The sequence below is a fragment of the Pseudorasbora parva genome, chromosome 18, assembly GCF_024679245.1.
Source record: "Pseudorasbora parva isolate DD20220531a chromosome 18, ASM2467924v1, whole genome shotgun sequence".
NCBI lineage: Eukaryota > Metazoa > Chordata > Actinopteri > Cypriniformes > Gobionidae > Pseudorasbora > Pseudorasbora parva.
Window position 1 is genome coordinate 24,508,228 of NC_090189.1, and position 24,719 is coordinate 24,532,946.

At 37.4% G+C, this 24,719-nt stretch overlaps 1 protein-coding gene across 15 annotated transcripts in view; it reads right to left on the minus strand.

Annotated features, from left to right (window-relative positions):
* Positions 1–24,719, minus strand: part of nrxn2a (neurexin 2a) — a 449,133-nt gene that overhangs the window by 35,231 nt on the left and 389,183 nt on the right. For all 15 annotated transcript variants that reach the window (XM_067424404.1, XM_067424403.1, XM_067424396.1 and 12 more), the window contains one exon: positions 14,681–14,862. In XM_067424404.1, coding sequence (XP_067280505.1) covers positions 14,681–14,862 — 182 coding nt within the window. The remainder of the gene's footprint in view (positions 1–14,680; positions 14,863–24,719) is intronic.

Consider the following 24,719-nt stretch of genomic DNA (forward strand, 5'->3'; position numbering starts at 1 on the left):
GTTCCACCACAGTGTTATTATTAACTAAAAATATTAACTAAACCTATTAGGTACTGGTTATAATGTTTTGGCTTATCATCGGTGTGTGTACACACAGGCCTACAGTTCCAAAAAAATTAAATAACGTATTTTGTTTGATCTTTCTTATTTTACTACAATTATTCACATTTTCACAGATTCTACAAGCTTTTCACATACTTTGCCTTGCAACTGTATATTTAAGTATAATTACATGATCATTCATGGATCACTCTTTTGGTGCGATTTGCTCCCCGCGACTATCTGATTGGTGGAATTTTCTGTACAGCATGATGGGTAATGTAGTTTTTCACCACGAATTGCAAAACAAGTCCAAAAAGATTTTTTAAAACAGTATGTTGCAATAATGCTAACAGATGGGTCACAACAGCAGGGACATTTGTTGTCCAAAGTATTTATTTATTTATTTAAGTTTTTTTTATACTGTTGTCTGAGAGGTCAACTTATGACATTCATTACTTTACATTCATTACACATGGTTTTTACATTCAAAAACATCATAACTAATAAGTAATAGGCCATTTTCTACACTGGCTGTCTTCTGAAAGCTGGGTTTTGATGGGCGTGCCTCACTGAAGTAAATGCCCACGGCTAGGATTGGATAAGATTTGCATATTTAATGAGCTTCAGCTCCCGTCAGTCAGTGTTGCCAAGCCCTCGGTTTTCCATATATATATATATATATATATATATATATATATATATATATATATATATATATATATATATATATATATATATATAATACCAATTTTAGCAGGGAACCCAGGCACGTAGCTACATGTATTTTATCCTCTAGAATGATTTTTTTGTGTGTGTGTTAAAAGTAAAAAGAAGGAAGTAACCACTGATATATATATAATTACCACAATATAAATATATTATAAATAGAATTTTCTCTATATAGATCAGTGGAAGTAACCTGTGCATGCTAAGCACTGACAATGAAATGTAATATGTATTGGATAAGAATATTGGAAATAATTTCTGTTAGTGAACTGTCCCCTCCCCCCAATTTTTTGAAAAGCAAAATACATCTCCAATTATAGAATCACTCATATACTTTGATTAACAGCCTCTGAACTCACAGGGTCTACACCAAGCAAACCTTTCACTTGAGACAATGTGATGAGACAGAGAGGTGGATGTTCTCATGAATCATTTGTTTGGATTGTACATTTACAGTGGCACTTAGATAGCGATCCTGATTGCATAACAGGGTTGTGTTATGACATTTTCAAAGATGTGTACTCTAAAATTAACGTGGTATGCCCCAAGCATGTCGCAGAATGGAAAACAATGCAAACACATTTTCATAGAAAGATTGAAATAAGCATTCATGCATTACTGATGTGGGGTGTTTTGATTTTTCAATATAAAAAGGTCACATTTACAATATGGCCCATGGGGCATTTTCTAACACACACACACACACACACACACACACACACACACACACACACACACACACACACACACACACACACACACACACACACACACACACACACACACACACACACACACACACACACACACACACACACACACACACACACACACACACACACACACACACACACACACACACACACACACACACACACACACAAATACATACATTTTTATGACAAATGTTTATGGTAAATGTCAAGGTAATTTTTTTTATACCAATAGGTACAGAAAACAGAAGAATATTCAACAATTACAATGACTGCCAATAAAAATACTGTAATTGCGCGTCTTTAATCAATATTATTTTTTAACAAATTTATTAACTGGAATCCACTAACAACTATATACAAATGAGATTTATATTTTTATTTAACAGACAGGATTTTGCTTGCACTGTACCATAATATATTTAAATTTATATTTGTTATTTTCAATGTCACTTTAATATAATTAATCACCAGCTCTAGAAATAAGACCTTTGCACCAAAGCACAAAAGCACAAGATATACACATATTTTACCGCAGTACGTTCCGGAGACAGCAAGAAAAGAGCTTGATATATGTCCCAGGCATGTTGTGCGATGCATTTCAAAGGAAAGGCTAATCCATCAATCGCATGCAAAACACTTCTCGTTTCAGTCTTCGTGTCATGGTTAAGTGCACTGAGGCACACAACCAAGCCCCAGATTCTCCACACTCATGACATATTTTCTTTGGGTACCAAATGCATCTGCATTCATTCGGAGCAGCTGAAAATATCTCATGCAAAATGTATAAAGCATGAAGTCTTTCAGGATGTTGCTAATAAACAGGAAGGCAGCACAGGCCCTGTGTTCTTCCTCCTCACTAGATTTAGCACTAGAATCACGCAGCCCTGCTGCACAATTTATCAAAGCAAATTTATGAATCAATTGTCATCTCTCCTACTGACAAGCAACTGAGCTCTCCCTCAAACGGCTTGACAAATGGGACGCACAGCTATAAGAAAACGGCACTGGAGCTGCTTTCCAGAGTTATTATCTTCTTCATGGTCGATTATGACCAAATGCAGCCTTCATTGGAAGAATCTGACTCAATAGAGGTCAGTAAGACGTGTGTCAATCAGCATCCAATAAAACGCCAATGCCCCACAGAATGCGTTTAAAAAAACTTGATTCACTAACTGTCCTTGTGGAGAATCCAAAGTCAATCATCAATAAGTATTGTTTTCGCCACAGAAATCCCACTAAAACCCACCAAAGCTCACTTTGTTAGTACATCCAACATGTCATGGGCCACGTGCACACTGCAGAGGATCATTTTCAAAATAAGGTAACAATTTCTTCTATAAGCAAAATAACCACCATTTAAGTTATTTGTATAACATAATAGCTTATTAAATAATATGAAATTTTAGTTTATTTCAGTTATTTGTTTATTTTTTAAAACAATTATGTTTTCTAGTGTTAAGCATTAGTGCACATTCAACCGAGTTTGCAAACCAGGACAAAAGCACACATCACTCAAGTTGGGTGCTCGACAAAGGAAATAAAAAGAGAAAAAAAGTTGCTCCAAAATGTAAAAATGTTAGCCTGGATGCCAGCCGAACTTGGCCCCACCCATTTTTTTTTGGGGTCAGGCCGTTCGGTCTGGCCTCGCTCCATAGAGGAGTAATTATCTCTGAACAGAAACTGTCCGGACCAATGAAATCATCAGGGCGGGCTTTAGACGATGACGGACAGATGATAAACAGTAACGTAATCATCCACGTCATCAAAGGGGCTTGGGTTATATTTGTTCAAATCCTAAACAGAGAGCTTGTTTGTATATGTATTCACCTTCACAATTTCTCTCAGAAATGATGATCATGTTGGGTAAGTACTCTGTGTATCATTCAATTATTTTATTTTTTTACAACACCGGCAAAGATTGTGTATTCCAGCCTGATTTCAGCTCGCGTGCAGACAGGGTTGCAAAGTTTTTACAACAAAACCCGCCAACTACTAGCCCTAAAAAACAATAGCTTCTCAGGGGGTTCTCCGGGGGAAAATGGCGTTTGGGGGGTAAAATGTGTGTTATTTTGGTAAGGTTGCCTGCTAAAATTCACACACATGGCTCTATATATCACATAATAGTCGCTTCACATAATATTTATGTCGCTTCCCGCGGACAAAAAAAACAACCAGTGGGGAAAAAAAAAACGCGGACTTGGCAACACAGTGCAGTTGAACTATGTTGACATTTGACAATGCGTCGTTTTGTTGCTCTGATTGGTTGTAGGTCTATCCAATTGATGTCTTTCCTGGTTCGGTTGAAACACGCTTCCTAATCACAGCCCAATGGAGCAGTTTCAGACTCATATTCTGACTAGAATTGAGTATGACCACGTCAGGCTACAAAAATGTAATAATGGACTTGCACAAAAACCTAGAGTATGGCATTAATCCTTGTGGCCATACAACAATGACATTCCTAAATAATTACATTATAGCTAAACAAAAACCCACTAAAAGAACATGACAACAGACTTTACAACAATGCAAAATCAATGCAAATCATAAAACAGCCCCAAGCCTTTACTGTGTCCTAACCAAATGCGACATGTGAAAAAAATATCTTTTCCATGTTAATCAGAGTTTTTTTGTACTAACCAGCCTTAACATTGATTCGCGACAATTCTATTTAACACATTTTTTTATTTATTTCTGTGGCGTTGTGGCTAGAGCAAAACATAGAAATTATGACAAGTGCAGGTTATTTGTTTTTTTAATGTAAATTATTTAAAGTAAGTTTGAATATCATTTTCAATGGGTAATTCACTTCAGGTCTGAAACAGCAATGTTCAAACTGTCAACTCAACACTCTTAAAAAGAAATGTTCTTAAATGGTTCTTTGGCATGGTGTATGGTTCTATGAAGAACCTTTAATATCAAAAGAACCTTTCCATTGCACAGAAGGTTCTTTGTAGTGTTCAAAAGGTTCTCTAGACTATAATGTGGTTAGAAAACAATGGTGCTTTAAAGAACCTTTTACAAAACTGTTCTTTGGGGAACCAAAAATGTTTCTTCTATGGCATCACTGTGAAAACCCATTTTTGGTCCTTCCTGGCACCTTTGTTTTTAAGGGTGAAGGTGATCAAACAAGTGTATTCTAGAATAATAAAATAGTTTGTCACTCAGTATGTATTTTAAATGGTGTAAGATTTAGCAATTGTATCAAATTCATTGTGAATGCAGTCCGTGCACTTGCACCCACACACTGTTCTGATTGGCTGTGATTTCTGATTGATTGATGTTGGGTTGAGTCTGGTTTGCCGCTAAAAACCTTGTCGCATTGCGTCTGGTTAGGCAGGGGAGTGGGACTGGGGGATAAAGGGTACTGAGTAACCAGGGCCCAAGGCAGGGAAGTCCGTTTTCTATACATACTCATACATGGTACGGGGGCCCAGCAAGATGGTTTGTACCCAGGGCCCAAAATTTGGTGCTACGCCCCTGTGGTTAGGACACACAGTGTTTAAATTTGCTTTTCAAAGCTGCAACAGAACTAACGGGCAGCATCAAGAGCTGTTTATTTCCCCTGCTCGTCTGAATGCCAGGGTATGGCAACAATCATACTCGAGAAAATGCCACCCTTGTCTCACACAGGTGACATTTCGAGCATGCACGCTCTTTGTCAGCAAAAAACAAAACAAAACAATATTTCTTAATAGAATATAAATAACTTAGAATGTTGGTGTTATGCTAAAAACCTGCATTTTAAAAGTGTGGAAAAGTACTCCCGTGGTCAAAGTTCAGAGCCAGACAAGAATGTGGCAGGACAAACAGATTGTGCGGCTGTCACTCCCAGAACTTTGCAGTGTGTCTGTGTTCACAGTTCAGTGGGCAAGACGATGAAGAAAATTTGCTGAATAACTCAAGTCCTTTCACAACAATTGCACCTTTAATTATTACGCCACACACTGCCTTTTGACAGATTTTGCCTCCTTTTTTTAATCACGGCACATCTGTCTAGGGGATACACACCACTAAAAAGAATGATTTCCCTGAGGTGTGCTGCCGCCCCTGGCATCTGTTCCATAGCCAAAGTGCACCTCGACCAGTCAAATGCGAGATGGATGGTGCAGAGATGGAGCTAGAGCTGCTGCACTGAGCCCAGCCAAAATGTGCCCATGAAAAATACTGTACCACAGGGCAGAGTTTCCCAGAAACTTTTTGACTTGAACACCACCACGGCCCCCGCAGTGCAGTATGATTACAAATGTGTTTTTCTGAATATCATTTAGCATTGCCATTAATATTATTACAATTATTTAACCAAAAACACATTAGATACTGTAGGTGAAAACCAATCTCAGCATACATCTCCCCTTCAAGCTGATGCAGTTTAAGAAATATATATCATTCTGAATACATACATTTAAATAGAAGTAATATATATTTTTTATAAATATACTGTATCTTGAGAAATATATGTCAGAAGAACTTGTCGAGATAAGGCTGTTCTGGGGTGAACATGAGTACAGCAGAGACCGCCAGGACCAATATAGGCACTATCTTTAGAAATAAACAGCAGATTTGAGGTTTAAACAACTACATTCTCACCTGAAACTCTTAAAACAACATTCTTTGACAATTCTGTAAATAATAGTGACATTTCTTCTCTGCCATTGCTGCTTACTGGGAGAAATGCTGCACATTTAGAGCTTACAGAGACACACGGAGAGAGTCAAACTCTAAAAGTTCTCAGCACTCCTGGAAGGCCTCTCAGCCAATCAGATTTGAGGGCCTGAACTATCTGTTAAGTAGTTTTATGGTTGAATTACTAGTAGTCTTTCTTGGAAAATCACGGCACGTCTCAATCGCCTGTATATATTTGGGTTGGCACAGTATACAGAAACTAGGTCCGTTTACATAGCCTGACGTGGTCATACTCAATTCTAGTCAGAGTATGAGTCGGATACTGCTCCATTTGGCTGTAATTATGAGATGCGTTTCAGCCGAACAAGGTAAGACCTCAATTGGATAGACCTACAACTAATCAGAGCAACGGAGCGACCCATAACGTTAGCTGTCAAAAGTCAACAGAACTCAACTGCACTGTGTTGCCATGTCTGGGATTTTCCCTCGGGTTGTTTTCTATGTCCGCGCGTTGAAGCGATCTCAATTATATGATATATGGAATGCGAATATTAGCAGGCAACGTGCCAAAATAACACACATTTTACACCCCAAACGGCATTTTTTTCCCCGGAGAACCCCCTCGAAAAGCTATTGGGCTTGTTTTGGGCTAGTAGTTGGCGGGTTTTGTTGTAAAAACTTGGCAACCCTTTCTGCACGCACGCTGGAAAAAGATAAGTGTAAACAATATTTGCCGGTGTTGTAAAAAAAGAATTTAAGGATACACAGAGTACTTACTATCACAATCATCATTTCTGAGAGAAATAGTAAAGGTGAATGCATATACGAACATGTTCTCCATTTAGGATTAGAACAACTTCAACCCAAGCACTCTTTGATGATGTGGATGATTACGTTACTGTTTAACATCTGTCCATCATCGTCTAAAGCTGCCCTGACAATGTAATTGGTCTGAACAGTTTCTGTTCGGCCATAATTACTCCCCTATGGATCAAGTCCAGACCGAACTGCCCGAGTTCAAATGTTGTGGGCGGGGCTGAGTTCAGCTGACACTCTAATCAGTTTAAAAGTCCAATCCGAATTAAAATGCTCCATATAAACACCTCAATCGGAATAAAACTGCAATTGTTATCAGTATGATAGGGGTGGGACAAACCTTTTCATGAACCAATCAAACGAAAAAATTCCACCATGTAAACGACCTGAACCGATTATTCTGAGTGTACCTCATTCTTTGACGTGATATAAAGCGAGCGCCACCACAAACAAAGAGTGCGCGCCATGCTCACACCAGGCTATGTTGACAAAAAAGGAAAGTTAATTTTTTAAAGAGGTGTTAAACTTTATTTTGTAACAAGATATGAAGATGATGATGAAATAATGACACAGACATAGTCTGGCTACACAATTTTTACCTGACAGAATTATTATTATTATTTTTTTTTTTGATGATTCTTACACGTTACAACAAATTTATTTTTAATAAAACTGCATAAGTCTTGTTGGCCGTTGAGAGTTGCCATGGTAGCCAGGAAAACATTCAAGTTGCTGGAGAGGACAGTGTCGAAATTTCTGACGCGGCGGACAAACTGTGCGCAACTGCGCATTTCACAAAATGATTCCGATTGAAAGCATCAGCACATGTAAACAACAGATCGGTTTAGATAACGTCTCATGTAAGCAGTCCACAGATTCTTTCAATGACAAAAAAGTGTCCATATAAACTTGGCTAATGATCTTTGAATAGAGGACACACAATTCATTTCAGTTTTAAATTTGGTGAGATCAAATCCTAAATTAATCAACTGAATAACTCATTTCCCCTTAGGGAATGAATAAAAAATTTGCCAGCAAAATGGATCTTGTGAATATTCTTAAAAGAATAGTTAAACTGTTCTTTTGTGATCAACTCCCTTCCATAGAGATGGCCTTTGCCACAGGGTGCTTTCTAAAGTTGCTTAATGAAGGAGACTTACAGTGGGCTGTGATTGACAAAGGCCAATTTAATCTGCCTATTAGTCAAATACATAGTGGGAGAAGCTAATTGAAGTGTGAGGCGCTCCAGTTCCTCCGTTTTACATTTTCAGAGACAGTTTGTAGCTTTAAATGATGCAAATCGAATTGTCTGAAACCTCTCTTTGGGCTTTTGTCCTGTTATACAACAGCAAGTTCTGGTCTGAGTGTTGTTTCAAGAGCACTGATATAACAGTTCAACAGCACTGGGGCTTTTTCTGTCACTCCACTTGTTAGTGTTGATTGTGGAAGGTTTGTCAATCAGGTTATATCTTTATGCCAGTAGTTGGTAACAAATGATTGTGTTTATGGACGAGTCACTAAATCATTCATTCAGCTGATTTTTTTCAAACCCACTGAATCATTCAGGAATGACACAAGTATTGAAAATTGTATTAATGAATGAGTGATTGAATCATCTTACTGATTTATTCAAACACACTTATTCAAAAAACCTCTCACGTGGCCTCTATGGGATAGTAAAGCGTGCATCAGATGCGCACTTCAGAATCTTTCCGGAAATAGTGAGTCATCCGGGTAGTAAGTCATTGAATTATTCATGCAGGTGATTCGTTCAAACATACATATTCATTCAGGAACATAAAAAGTGTCTTTATGAGTGAGTTTACTGTTTAGTGCTCATGAAAAAAACATCGCTGCTGTGTATGTGTTTTTTGTTATTTTTAAATGTGAGCAATAGTTCCGTTTGCTGTGTGTTCATTTTGGAACTAATGATGGTGCAATTTCAATATCAATTTTTTGTATTTTATTCGAACAAAATAACTGGCCAGGGATGATGTCAAAACCCAAAGTCGAATTCGCTCCTGGTTCCATCAAGATTTTCCTATGGGGTTTTATAATGGGGGTTTTCAATTGAAAGCCTGTGGTAAACATAACTTGATGATACTATGATGTTTTCTTCTAGAATGTAAATTACACACCCATGTCCAAACATGAATTTTGAAGCAGTTGTTTATTTGTCAAAATGTATGTTTTTAATAAGCTAGAAGATGAGACTGTTTAGGATGTGAATGTGTGCAGTTTAAGTTGTAGAACAAAATGTCACAGTATCGTCAAGATGTGTTTATCATAGGCTTTATTTTACTCATAAAAGAAACTCAAAAACACTACATTATAACATTATATAACATTATAACATTATAAAACCTCATAGGAAAATTTTGAGGGAACCAGTGGCGAATTATTCTTGCTGATTGTAATGTCACCCCTATACCAGCGGCCGAATCGCAGGAAGTTCAGCAGAATCTCACCGTTTCTGTATTGTAATCATGTACTAGTGTAAACAAACAGAAGTACAACCACAAATGGCCACTCAAGCATCTGCCATCCTGTCTGCATTCTCTTTTTGATGTCTGGGCCAGCTGGCAGAGGGCACCAGGGACACAAGTTCACATACCAGCCGTGCAGATATCATGACCAATGGGTCACAGTCTGGGTGGCACCTACACTCCGTTTCAAGACCCCTCTCCAGGGGTCCAAGGTGTTCGGTTAACATGGCCACCAAGACCATAAAGCTCTATTAATCCATCACTCTGTGCCCCTGACAGGTGGGCAGGTGAACCCTGGGGCACCCACAATGCATGATGCCAGCAAAATGGAGGAGGCCAGAACCTTGGTTCAGATCGATACGCACCCACCCGGAATACAAAATGAGTCTGCTATTCATTACACGCCGTAACAACCCCTGGCTTGGTCTCATTCATCAGCCTGAGCTGTTTCTGCTCAGCTATCATCTAACCTCAGACTCCGTGGGTGAATAAACGATGCTACAAACCCAAGCAACATCATCAGAGAGAGAGATAGAGAGAGAGGGATGAGTGGTAAGAGAGAAGGAGAGGGAAAACCCTGAAGTCAGCCGCCTAAGGGCCGCCGGGCTCTGCTACGCCCACCGTAGTCAGTCATTCCATACATCTGTCATGCTCACGACCAATTGGATTATCTGTCCTTGGTTGTAATTTACAAGCTCAAGTAAATCCTGCTACATGAAGGACAAATTTTGAGGCGTAAGCCGAGTTGTCTTGAGAGCAGCGTGAAACCTTGCATGCTATTTGCCACGCCTATCCTTCATAACTCGCCATTTATGTCTACCATAAAGTTTACAGACACGTTTTTATATACAACCAAATATTATTTACGACACACGCCAAATCATGGAGCGCTGTAATCAAGGTTGACGCCATCGCTTGGACCAGTTTACTGAGGACCGAGGCTTTTTGATACAGTGTTTCCCAACGTTTTGTCTAACATGCCACAAGAACTGCATCAGAAAGGTTCAAATATGCTGATAACCTTTATCAGCAATACACTATTTATATTAATGATAAGGGGGTCAGAGGAAAATTTCATAAGTACATTACTAATCAATCATAATATTAATGAATGAATGAATGAACGAATGAACGAACGAGCGAATGAACGAACGAACGAACGAACGAACAAACGAACGAACGAACGAACAAACGAACGAACGAACGAATGTATGAATGAAGCATTTATACAGCACTTTCACTTGTCCTACTGTATACCCAAAGCGCTTTACACTCATGTCAGGGGTCTCTCCTCATCCACCACCAGTGTGCAGCATCCACTTGGATGATGCGACAGCAGCCACAGTACAACGGCGCCAGTGCGCTCACCACACACCAGCGATAGGTGGAGAGGAGAGAGGGTGATAGTAGTATCTAATTCAGATAATTCAGTGGATGGGGATTATTAGGAGGCCATGATTGGTAAGGGCCAGTCGAGGGAATTTGGCCAGGACACCGGGGTTGCACCCCTACTCTTTTACGAAAAGTGCTGTGGTATTTTTAATGACCACAGAGAGTCAGGACCTCGGTTTAACGTCTCATCCGAAGGACGGATACAATACAATTGGGATGATTTTGTATTTAATTGTTTTGTAAACAATAATTGAATAAGATGACTTTTGAAAACAATAAGTGGTCACTTATTTTAAACACATATATCTTTGCACATGAAAATACATAGCTGCCTTGCTATGTTAAAAATCGCAAAGTATGTGTATCTCACATATGCTACCACAAATCTCATTCACAAAAATTCATAATTCGACATACGTATATGTGTTACAAAAGTGATTCAGTCAAGAGCAGTGAGCGTTTTTTTTCTTTTAAATTAAAAATGCAGACAGCAGCAGGTATATTAGGCTAATGTCACTTTAAGACAATGCATGGATCCAATATAATGTGCACATGCGTTTTCTTTATCAACTGTTAACATTCAGTTACAACAAAACTGATTATGTTTACTCGCAGAGATGTACATATATATATTTTTTTACATAATATTGTGTGAATTTTTGTTCATGCGCAAGACGACATGAAAAAGAGTTCAATTTAGTATTGTCGTCTGAGATGCTGCTTTCTGGGCACGCAAGTTATGCATTAAGTTCCCTTTAGCGTTTTCCCTCTCGCTTGAATATTTAAATTGGCACGACTTAAACTTTTGTGAAAGTGCTGCACTGGCTTGTCAACTGTCCCGAGCGTCGTTCGTTCACGTTCATGTTGACACCATTTCATATACAAATCTCACATCCCTGTAAGGATACATGGTTCCCCCATGTTGAGAATCAGCATTCTGATAGATACCAACACAGAGAAAATGCCATCAGAAAATATGTAAAAAAATCCTTCACAGATCAATCCTTCAGCCCACAGAATGGGAGGCTCTTGTGCTTTGTGCCTGTGACGAGAGGAAGAAGTTTCTGAAAACAAGCCCTAGTCTGTGTCTGGCAGAGCAGCTGCTCTCAGACTGTTTATGGCTGTGCTGCCATGGAGGCTCACAGTGTGAAAGTCGACAGTTCACGCTGAATTAATTATTCATTTGAAGGAACCTTATTAAAATGCATCTTTTTTTTTTTACTCCCTCGAAATATAATTGCAAGTAATAAGCCAAGAGGTCAACGAGGCATTTACAAGCTTGATCTACCGTCATACTATCTCAGCCCTATGTTATTTTAACAGTCTAAATTAATATGAAGGGGCATGTTGTTTTCTTTATAAACTGTTCAGCGATTAATGATTCCATCATTTTTTTGGAGTAATTTTCTCCTATCTGCCTGGGTGGGGGGAGGGGTGTGCTTGGATCTTATCAAGGAGAATTGAATGTAAGGACATAGCTTCCATTCATCATTTGATCCATGAATATGGCTTCATATGTCTGGAGCCCCTGAAGCATTCTCCGAAATGATTCAACTTAAGATTTTTATCCAAGTCAATTTGCATCAGTTTCCCTGTCAGCAGTTCCCGAACTGAGTGAATGGAAATAGCAAAGACTACGTCAGTAGCATTGCTCACACAAAAGCCTCCAGACAAAATACATACCAGAGTTTAATCACAGAAGAATGAATGTGTGTTCACACCATGTCGGAATCAGTGCAAGCGTCAGGACACATGAACTGAGGGGACATTCATAATTCTTGAGGGGGGTCAACACATTCTGGGGGATGGGGTGGAGATGAGGTGTTGATGCGTTCCCTTTTTATTCAAAATATTCACAAACTTGTTAAGTATATCATGAGTTATCTGATATATTCAGATTGTCAAATATGTGCAAGTGAATGTGTTGCAAAAAACCCATAAAAAAATGTGTTGTTGTTAGTTGATCTATAATGCGTGATGCCACAATTCAGGAATCAGATCTGTCAGATTTACATCACGTATATGTGTGTGTGTGTGTGTGTGTGTGTGTGTGTGTGTGTGTGTGTGTGTGTGTGTGTGTGTGCTTTCTAGTACTTCATTTAAATGTTTACTCAAATGTCTGGAACCTAAAATTTCAATTTGAAATCACTGAATAGTTCACCGAGTTCATCCATCTCTGGTCAGCACCAGCCAAAGCGTGAAAGCTTATTTGAATTTAGTAGTTGATCATGTGACACATTGAATACTCTAATCACACCAGTGTGATCATACGAATCCTTGTAGAACTATTGCACTTACAGTACAACATTACAGTACAACAGTTCCACCTGACTGCTGCAATGTCAAGTGTAAACACTTGAAATGGCAGTGGCTTCAGTAAAATGTAGATAAGCAGTTATTTTGTCATTCTTATAATTGACTATTGGTGATGTCTTAATAATCATGTAAGAATCTAAATAAAAAAATGAAATGCATACAATACAGTTTAATGCATCTAATACATAAATCTTATGTCACACTAAATTAACTATAACTTTATTAATAAGCCAATTAATGACTTGTGACTTACTGTATAATGTTTTTGTCTACTGATTATTGAATTATTATATAAAATAATTCATTTAGCAGAAAATAGTGTTGCAATAAAAATGCAAAATTCTGAATCAGAGGATGCAAGCGGGTTCTAGCAGAATGACAAGGGTTGTCATATAGTATTTATGGTTATTACATGACATAACATTTACGGATGTCAGTGTGAGTTTCAGCTCTGTATCATTGTTTACATAAATACATATATGTATATACTGACATATATATACTGACATATTCTTCTGTTATATATATATATATATATATATATATATATATATATATATATATATATATATATATATATATATATATATATATATAAACAGAAGAATATGTCAGTATGGTATTTGGGGTGAAAGGGGCACAATAACTAACATGACGATTAGATTCAGATGAAAAATATCATATATCAATCAATATGAATAGAAATAATCCCCATATTTATAATGAAAAAACAAAAAAACAAAAATTATATTAATCTCTCTCTCTCTCTCTCTCTCTCTCTAGTTATTAGTGTAAAGCTATATAAATTATTATGGAATCTCATTCTATGCTTTCAGAATCTTTACTTTTTAAAATAATTTTGTTTCTGTATTTTTATATTAACACATTTTAATGACATTTAACCAACTTTTTTTTTGCAAAAGTGATTGTTTTGAACAAGTATTAACTTTACCTAAATAATAAGCATTTGTATAAATACTTTGTGCCTTTTGCCCCATGTTGGTGAGCTTTTACCCCAGGTGTCCACTTTTCCACCTCAAACATTTATAAGATTTTTGAACATACAAACCACTTTTATGATTTATTTTCACACAAAATCTGTTACTCAATCAATGTTCAATAAAAACATATACAGTGTTTTCTGCAATCATACACACTAGCGGAGTAGTTAAAATTGCCTTTAGCCCCGTTGTACCCTATATATTTTATTTTTTACCACACTTTTATTTTTACCACACTTACCACACTAAACTATTTGCTACTTTAAAAAATGTATTAATGCAAAATATTGTACCTTATTAATAATAACAATATATATTTTTATCATATTATATGTTTTACACCACACTTAACATGTCACAAGTCCTACAGTTCTCTTTAAAAAAATTCATAAACCTTTCAGATTTTAATACAGCCAAACTGAGCTGAAAAAAATGAACAGTGCAATAAAAAAGACATTAGAGCCACCTGTGAGTTAATATAGAGCCTGCAGAGGACTGTAGGACAATAAATAACCAAATTAAGAAGCCTCGGAGCTTCAAACTGAGCTGTGATACTCACAATGTGCAACTGAAGGTAGTCTCCGAGGCCCTGGCTGCTCTCCACCTGAACCAGGACGGCGTCACTCTGCTGGGTGCTGAAGCCCACGGCCAAACGGTCCGCCCGGGTGCTTGGCCGATCATTAGGGGCCCAGGTGTAGGTGATGAGTGCTCCTCCTCTCCCAAAAATATATGTGGTCCCAGCTGCCAAATGAAGAAAGAAATTAAACATGAGCTAAACATTCAAAGATGTTGCATAAGACAAAGGAAAGTAAGAATGAAAGTGAAGATGTGGAGCAGCACAGCAGGAGGGATGCATCAATGCGAATGTGTGAAGCAAGATGGATGCTACAGAACCACCCCACATCACATCCTTGTATATTGCCTCATATGAGATAAAAGCATCTCTGTCTTTAATAGGTTGCCATCTGTTCAGATGTGCCTTAAATGCACATTTGCATTGTTTCCTTAGTGACAAACGTCATATTCAGGTCTGCCATTTCAGACACAAACATCCTGCGCCAGTTTGGAGCTGACCAGGCTTATAAAACAGGGCCCATTTCAGTGCAAATTTCACAGACTTCTTGCCCTTTTGTTGCTCTTGTTCTTCACCACATACTTGGGCGCTAATATTTCACCGTGATTGGACATGGCATTGAATCACAGCAGCTGTATAGAAATGAGGGTCTGAAATGGAGCCAGTGCTCTGCTGCGTCAGCTTGGTAAGAAACCACCGCAGGGTAGGACGGGTGCCCGACATGCTTTAAACTGCCAAGCTATCCGCGCTGAAACAGCCCTTGAGAATGAACCTGGGCAACTGCGTTGACCGATTTGCCAGGGTAAAACGAGAGGTTGTAATGTGAGCTGCCTCAACAACAACACAACAATAAACTGGGTGAATAAAGTCCAGCTATATAATGAACAATGCAGAGAAATACAACAAAAAGGTTCACAGAGACAAAAATAAATAAATCATTTTTTAGATAAAAACTTCAACTTTTCTGAGGAATTTTAACCACTTCTTAAAAACAAACAAACAAAAAACAACTATATTATAACTTCAGAAACACAGGTGTCCCAGCAGATTCATTGACTGTGTACACTAGGTCTGAGAACCAGTATCCAAACACTTATCCATTTTGTTTGTTTTGCCCATTCCCATTCATCCCATTGGTCAGGGCTTCAGAAAAGTCCTCAAAAAAGTACAATGTAAAGTATACAATAAATATACTTCATATTTCATTTTAAATTGGACTTTTTAAACAATTTTAATAAATATTTAAAAGTATATTTATTTTATAAATATAACTGGTAATACTATTTAGGTGCAAATATTTGCATCGCATCACTCGCGGGATTGCTTGTTTTTCGCGTTCTCGGGAGGAGTGCTTTGACACACATTATCAACGACATTTCTTTCAGCCATTTTTGAAAACAACTATTGTGCTTGTCTGTTGTGGAAGTCCCAAACACTCTGGAAAGCCAAATGTGTACAATTACAGTGTAACAAAGACACCTTCAAAGAAAGTGTAACCTTTTGAAATAGCAACAAAGGATAAGGGTTTAGCTTAAGGTTAGTTGCTCGTTATTATGCACATTGCTGTTATTACTGCAGCAAATACATGTAACATATGTAACAAGGACACTGTACAATAAAGCATTGCCATACAATAAAAATAAAAAAGTAATATAAAAGTGCATTTTGGTAACACGTACCATTTGTTCATTAAAATAGCGCATTAACTAAGGTGAACAAGCAAAAAACATTACAGTGAAATGTTATCAAGATGTTAAGATTTTAATCCCATCTGCCTAAAATACTCCTAGGATTTTTTTAAAGCAGGAAATTAGACATAAAAATTAGCTTTAAAAGCGCTCTCTTCATAAGCTTGAGCCACATATTTTATGTAATGGAATGACAATCATTTTTATTAAGAGGGGCTAAAGTGTTCAAATAAGGCTGACTATGCTGGGTTCTAAATAACATATTTAAAAGCTCTGTTGCAGTATCAAGTGATGTCAGGTGCTCTCAGTATGTTACGCTCGGCATCTGCTACAAGGACAGGTATTTGGTCATCATCGGTATACTGAAGGGTTTTCTTGAACGCCCTCCCAACTGAGTAATGGTTTGCTAAACGGCTGATCTTTTTTCTCAGATCTCACCTGAACACCAGGATGCTAAAGTGGAGCCACCTGTCATCGCTGGCGCTTATGGTCGTCTAAATGAGCAAACAGAGGAGGTGTGGGGAATGTAATGAAGTGTTCTGGCGAGTGGTCCCCAAGGCGGGATGTGGGTTACAGAGTGCTGAACACCTGCTCACGAAAGCTGCTAACTAACTTGTTGAGTTTGGGCCGCCATGCATCACAACAACTGTTTGAACTGCTAAAATATGACGAACGGTTATAATGAAACGCTAAAACACATGGGATCAATCAGGCTTATTTGTTTAATTGGAGATAAAGTGTCTGTTGTCAGCAGGGTCCAAAATTAACACTCGCCAAGAGCTAAATGCAAGTAAAATTCAGTATTGGCTATTAAGTCAATTACAGCTGTTTGCCAGTAAATTAATTCAGAACTGCAACCTTTTAAATCGAATTATAACAATGATAGTCTGACCTCACCATATTAAGCTGCATATAATTCAATTGACATCCTACAAACTTTTATCTTAATGGAAAATGTTGAGTTTATCTAGAATGCCTGATTTTTTTTTTTATATATATATAACTCTGTGACACACACGTGTGGAATATTTCTCATATTAATCCACTCAGATGAAAGTATCAGGAACAAAACCACAATGTGTCCTGACATTTGTGACAGGCGCAGTTTCGCTGAGAGACGGATACTGGCTCATCTCATATTATTCTGTGAAAAAAAACGCTCAATAGTTCCAGTGTCAAAGCGATATAAATATATATATTTAATAAAAAATAATGGAAAATACTGTTTCATGGCTGTAAAGGAATATTTATGACTGGGGATTTTCTCAATATACTCACCATTGGCAGTTGGGTTGTCAGCCTACTTCACTTCATAAACCATATAGCGATCTAGACAACCCATGTGACTGTCGTAGTCCAAGGACGATTTTTTTATGGAACGTTTAGCCTGACGCTTCACAGCAGAGGTGAAACTTAAACAGTGCTATCATGATGCAATCAGAAAGTGTATAAAGTCTCCAAAACAGAATTGATTTCCTCACTCTGAAGGTATAAGAATTTATCAGCCTGGTTATTTTTGAAATGTTGGAACCTAATTCCACTCTATATCATTTTAAGGCTGTGCTAAACGAATCAATATCGCTTCTTGGCCTCTGATAATGTTTATACGCCTTACATGGGTTATGACCTATCATTTATCTGCCCTTGAAAATTATCACATATAACCATTTGTACCATTTTCTATAGATGAAAGAAAGGCTTCCTCTTTTTTTGTGTAAATAAACATTTGCTCTTGAAAAGATATGGTACATTTAAGCCACTCAAAATATCCGTATTATTCCGAAACGGCTCTTTGTCTTGCTTTAGTGTAGTGGAACAAGCAAGGGCTGGTGCATTAAGTTCCTGATAGGTTAAGCATTTGTAAACAGTGTTTAATTCTATAAACACACTGAATGAACTGTCCACACACACACACACACACACACACCGTCTTTGGGGAAAAAAGTCTTGGAGGCAAAAATTCAATTTTCCTGCTTCAGTTACTTCCTGCAACTAAAAAGACTTGGCCTGTGTATTGAGCAAGATAAAACCAGTTCCTGAGCCGCGTGCCATTTAAAACCAATCACAAAACAACTTTTATAATCCTCACTATATGAAACAGGAATTTTGGATAGGATATATTGAAGGGCTTGTGCCTTTTTTAGGCTATAATTCTCACAAGCACGGATGATGGTGTTTTGAAGGAGGTATTAGCCTTTGCCTTGATTGGACAAATTCCTATAAAGTGAAAAGACAGATAATTAATTTTTTACATGTATATATATATATATATATATATATATATATATATATATATTATATATATATATATATATATATATATATATATATATATATATATATATATATATATATATATATATATATATATATATATATATATATATATATATAAATATATTATCTCTTTATCACGGCACCTGTTAGTGGGTGGGATATATTAGGAAACAAGTGAACATTTTGTCCTCATAGTTGATGTGTTAGAATGCAGAAAAAATGGCCAAGGGTAAAGATTTTAGCGAGTCTGACAAGGGCCAAATTGTGATGGCTAGACAACTGGGTCAGAACATCTCCAAAACTGCAGCTCTTGTGGGGTGTTCCCGGTCTGCAGTGGTCACTATCTATCGAAAGTGATCTAAGGAAGGAACAGTGGTGAACCGCGACAGAGCCATTGATGTGTGTGGGGAGCAAAGGCTGGCCAGCGTGGTCTGATCAAACTGTTGCTCAATTAGTTAAATCTGGTTATGATAGAAAGGTGTGAGAATACACAGTGCATCGCAGTTTGTTGCGTATGGAGCTTCATAGCCGCAGACCAGTCAGGGTGCCCATGCTGACCACTGTCCACCACCAAAAGTGGGCACATGAGCATTAGAACTGGAGCATGGAGCAATGGAAGAAGTTGGCCTGATCTGATGAATCATGTTCTCAAAATTATATTAATCTCTCTCTCTCTCTCTCTCTCTCTCTCTCTCTCTCTCTCTCTCTCTCTCTCTCTCTCTCTCTCTCTCTCTCTCTCTCTCTCTCTCTCTCTCTCTCTATATATATATATATATATATACACTCACCTAAAGGATTATTAGGAACACCATACTAATACTGTGTTTGACCCCTTTCGCCTTCAGAACTGCCTTAATCCTACATGGCATTGATTCAACAAGGTGCTGAAAGCATTCTTTAGAAATGTTGGCCCATATTGATAGGATACTGTCTTGCAGTTGATGGAGATTTGTGGGATGCACATCCAGGACACGAAGCTCCCGTTACACCACATCCTAAAGATGCTCTATTGGGTTGAGTTTTGGTGACTGTGGGGGCCATTTTAGTACAGTTAACTCATTGTCATGTTCAAGAAACCAATCTGAAATGATTCGAGCTTTGTGACATGGTGCATTATTCTGCTGGAAGTAGCCATCAGAGGATGGGTACATGGTGGTCCTAAAGGGATGGATATGGTCAGAAACAATGCTCAGGTAGGCAGTGGCATTTAATCGATGCCCAATTGGCACTAAGGGGCCTAAAGTGTGCCAAGAAAACATCCCCCACACCATTACACCACCACCAGCCTGCACAGTGGTAACAAGGCATGATGGATCCATGTTCTCATTCTGTTTATGCCAAATTCTGACCCCATCTGAATGTCTCAACAAAAAATCGAGACTACTCAGACCAGGCAACATTTTTTCTAGTCTTCAACTGTTCAATTTTGTTGAGCTTGTGCAAATTGTAGCCTCTTTTTCCAATTTGTAATGGAGATGAGTGGTACCCGGTGGAGTCTTCTGCTGTTATAGCCCATCCGTCTCAAGGTTGTACTTGTTGTGGCTTCACAAATGCAGCAAATCTAATCTGCCTGCGAGTGTCGTCTAGCAACTCTCAATACACTTCTGAGCTGTAAACGCCAAACTCTGGTCGGGCCAATCACATCGTGTATAGAGTCGGTGGCCGGGGCCATAATGACGACGGCCGAGTTGCTTGTGTGCTTCTAGTAAACACAGAAACTGGCGAACGGCGGCGGTCTTTCGAATCAGCTCTGACTCTGGAAGACTTGGAGTTAAGCTTTTCTCTGAGAAAAGAACAAAGAACGGCACTGAAGTCATTCTCAAATAGGGAAGATGTGTTAGGAGTTTTGCCGACCGGATATGGCGAATGTTTAATCTATCAACAAGCTCTGTTTCACCTTCGTTACTCTGGTTGGTTGTAGCGCTATCCTATCGCGTGCAGAGGGAGTTTGAAAGACAACCGTTTATCCCGCCCCTCGGATTGAGCCCTGTCAATGGTGAGTTTCCAGACCAAACATCTTGATGTGGGTCTGGCTTGTCAGGCTACCGATTTTCGGTAATGCGAAATATCATGATTATGAATATGCACGATATTGTTATTGTGGGCACTTCAAAATATCGTAAACAGTAATTTATTAACAATTATGATTTTTTTTATAATGCACTCAAGAATACTTTGCCCATCAACCATATAAATGCTCAACACCGCTGTATTCTGCATCAAAGGGGCACGCGCTCAGATGTAAATGAGAAGCACATGAACAAGTGAAGGAGAGGCGCTAATGAAGTGCCGTTCAATGACAGCAGAGGGCGCTGATGAAACTGCAGAATGCAGCGGTTACCCCGGAAACCCCGCAAACAAAAGCAAGCGCTAGGGAAGTTTTTAAAACCGCCATTCGTTTTTGTAATCTCAATGTTGTTCATCACAGCACCAAATACTTAATACTTAAAGACTTAATAGGCTATATATATATATATATATATATATATATATATATATATATATATATATATATATATATATATATATATATATATATATATATATATATATATATATATATATATATATATATATATATATATATATAGATAATGCAGATGTTTTTCTTTAAGGGTTACTATTAGGGTGTGGGTGAGCGTTGGTTATTTTACATATGAATATGATTACATTTGATATTGCTTGTTTCTGCATCTTCTTCCCATTCTTCCCCGTTTTGATCAGGAGATTCAGAATGCTGGAAAATGATATCAATGATGGGGAATATATATATATATATATGAATACATTTCTGAATAAATGAATGATTCAATGACTCAGAGACAGTCACATTTCACCACCTACTGGTGATACGATATCATATTTATATTCTCAGATTAATAAATATTACACACAGTTTTCTTATGCCAATATCACAACTCTAAACCCTGTGGGATAAAAAGCAAACGCGTAATAACAAAAATAAATAAATGAAACACTGTTGATTACATCACATCCCCAATGAACAGTTGAGCAAAAATGATTTATTCTTGCTCTTTTCATGCAGCTTTAAAACAGGTTTTACATGTTTCTTCTTTTCAACAAGGCAAACAATAAAGCATTGGGATTGGATTTCACTGAAGGCTCCTGTGAGATGCTTTGATTAGATAAGCTGTGTGTATGGAGGCTAAAGGGAAGTGAGTTAGGACCAGTGTAGTTATTTGCTCTGTGTTCCCAGATGCCCATAGAAGGAGAGATATTGGAATCATGTCCACTGGATCATGTGTGAAGAGGCTCAGTCCTTTTGGACAAAAGATTCCTCACAGTTCTGGGATTCAAAGTAAGCCATCTATAGATGCATGAAAGTGGCCAGGACATGAAGAACACTACACAAGCAAGATATTTGTGCAGGATTTCACATTTCTTGAATTAATTATTTCAAGTTATCAAATGATTCTGCAGTACTGTGTTAATGAGCAATACAGCAGCAAGGGTATAGCGCAGAATAATAATGAAAGAAATTGCTCATTTTTCATTGTCTTTGTGCTAGTAGAGGTAGACTACTACAAAAGAACGATTTTATTCCACCACATATTTGTGTAATCATAAAGGTAAGATATGTGCTTTTCAAAGTTGCGCTATATGCTGTGTTCTCAGAAAAAATGCTGTCACTGAGATGCCTTCAAAATGTAGATGCATTTTGAGTTTAACACAGATGAAAATTATTATAGACTAATTTCATCATGTATTAATATAGACCTAGTCCAAGGTCACATTTTTACAACAAATTTTTCTCCAAAGATGTTCCATACAATCGACATATTAACTCTTTCCCCACCGGCAAGGCACGGACTGTTCAATGCATGCACTTGTGCCGACATATCTTTAAATATGTCAGTGCCATTGTTTTGTCTCAAGATGCACACCAGTAATGTTTTTTTTTCTAAGGCACGTTAAAAAAGCTACTTAAAATGTTAACTAAGGACTAATTTAACTAAGGACTATTCCTGGTTTAATATAAACCCTTATATACTGTGTCAAACAAGCAAATGTTTTATTGCACCAAATAAAATTTAAATAGGCAAAATTAAAAATGTACAGTTGAGGTCATTAATTTAACCTTGCAGAATCTGCAAAATGTTAATGATAAAAAAAACAGGGATCATACAAATTGCATTTAGTTTTTTATATAGTAGGCTTTCTGCCATTTTAAAATAAGATATTTTGCATATCAGAAGTTTACTTATATACTACAAGACAAAACGTTAACTGAATTTACACAAAAGACCCAGTTCAAAAGTTTACATGCTTGACTGTGTGTCATATCCTGGATAAACAAAAGTTTCTTGAACATCAATGAATGTTTGCACCTTCTGTAAAAGTTGTGTATCAGCCCTTTATATCATAGTCACTGTTGGAAAGGGTTAGTAAACAATTTTTTTTTTCATTTTCCCCCCCAAAGAACTGTAGGCAGCTACAGTATATGGCAAACAGTCATTGATCATGTAATGACACTCAGTATTAAGAATCAAGGGTGTGTACAATTTTGAACTAGTTAAGCGGTGTAAATTCAACTATTATTTCGTCATGTGGACTATATAAACATTTCTACATTAGAAAAACATGCAATTTATGATGCCTCTTTTTTTTATTATTATTAACATTTTGCTGATTCTGCAAGGTCTAAACTGGCTATTTTGAGTAAAATATGCTGATAAAGTTATTTAAGCATACCTGAGCAAAACTCTTTTACACAAATGCTTATGAACAAAATACCTAATCAGGCAATCACATGGCAGCAACTCAATGCATTTAGAAATGTACACTGTACATTTTTGTTGGTTTAACTTAAAAAAGTAAGTAACCTGGTTGCCTTAAAATTTTTAGTTTATTGAAATTAAAAATTTGAGTTGATACAATGAAGGAAATTTGTTTAATAAATAGAAACTCAAAATATTATTGTATCTGAACCACAAAAAATTTGATAAATCGTGAAAATAGCACTATTTGGCATGTTTCACTGCGTCATCAAAAATAAAACACACACAATTACCCAATATGCTTACAAAATCTTTTAATAATATTTTAATAAAGGTTGTCGAATGTCAAAAAATGTTCATTGTTTTAACTAAATTTTTTAATTTCAATTAAGTCAAAATTGTAAGGTAACCAGGTCACTTTTTTTTCTAAATATTTTTTTACAGTGTAGAAATGAGCATCCGAATATGAAAGCAAGGTGATTTAAGTAACTTTGAACATGGTATGGTTGTTGGTGCCAGATTGGCTGGTCAGATTATTTCAGAAACTGCTGATCTACCTCGATCTTCATGCACAACCATCTCTAGGGTTTACAGCGAATGGTCCAAAAAAGGGAAAATATCAAGTGAGCAGTAGTTCTGTGGACAAAAAGGCCTTGTTGATGCCAGAGGCTAGAGGAGAATGGACAGACTGGTTCAAGCTGATAGAAATAATAACAGTAGCCTAATTTAAATAAAGACTTGTTACAACCAAGGTCTGCATAAGAGCATCTCTGAATGTCAAACCTTGAAGTAGATGAACGTACAGCAGCAGAAATCATCAGGTGCCACTTCTGTTGGTAAGAACAGAAATCTGAGGCTACAATTCACATACAAGCAACAAAATTAGATTATAGAAAACTGAAAAAAAAAAAAAAAAACGTTGCCTGGTCTGATGAGTCTGAATTTCTGCTGCATTATTCAGATGGTAGGGTCAGAATTTGGTGCAAACAACATGATAGTATGGATCCAACCTGCCTATCAAGGGTTCAGGCTGCTGCTGGTGGTGTAAGGGATGTTTTCTTGGCACACTTTGGGTCCCTTTGTACCAATTGAGAATTATTTATATACCACAAAATGCTGTTGCAGACAATGTCCATCCCTTTGTACACAGTGTACCCATCTTCTGATGGCTACTTCCAACAGAACCATGTAGTAGCCATTTAGCACCATGTCACAAAGCTCAAATCATCAATTGTCCAAACTCACATTAAATAACATTTCAAATCAGCAACACAATCTAACACGAACTGTCCCATAAATGTTGTTTCTTATGATCAAATA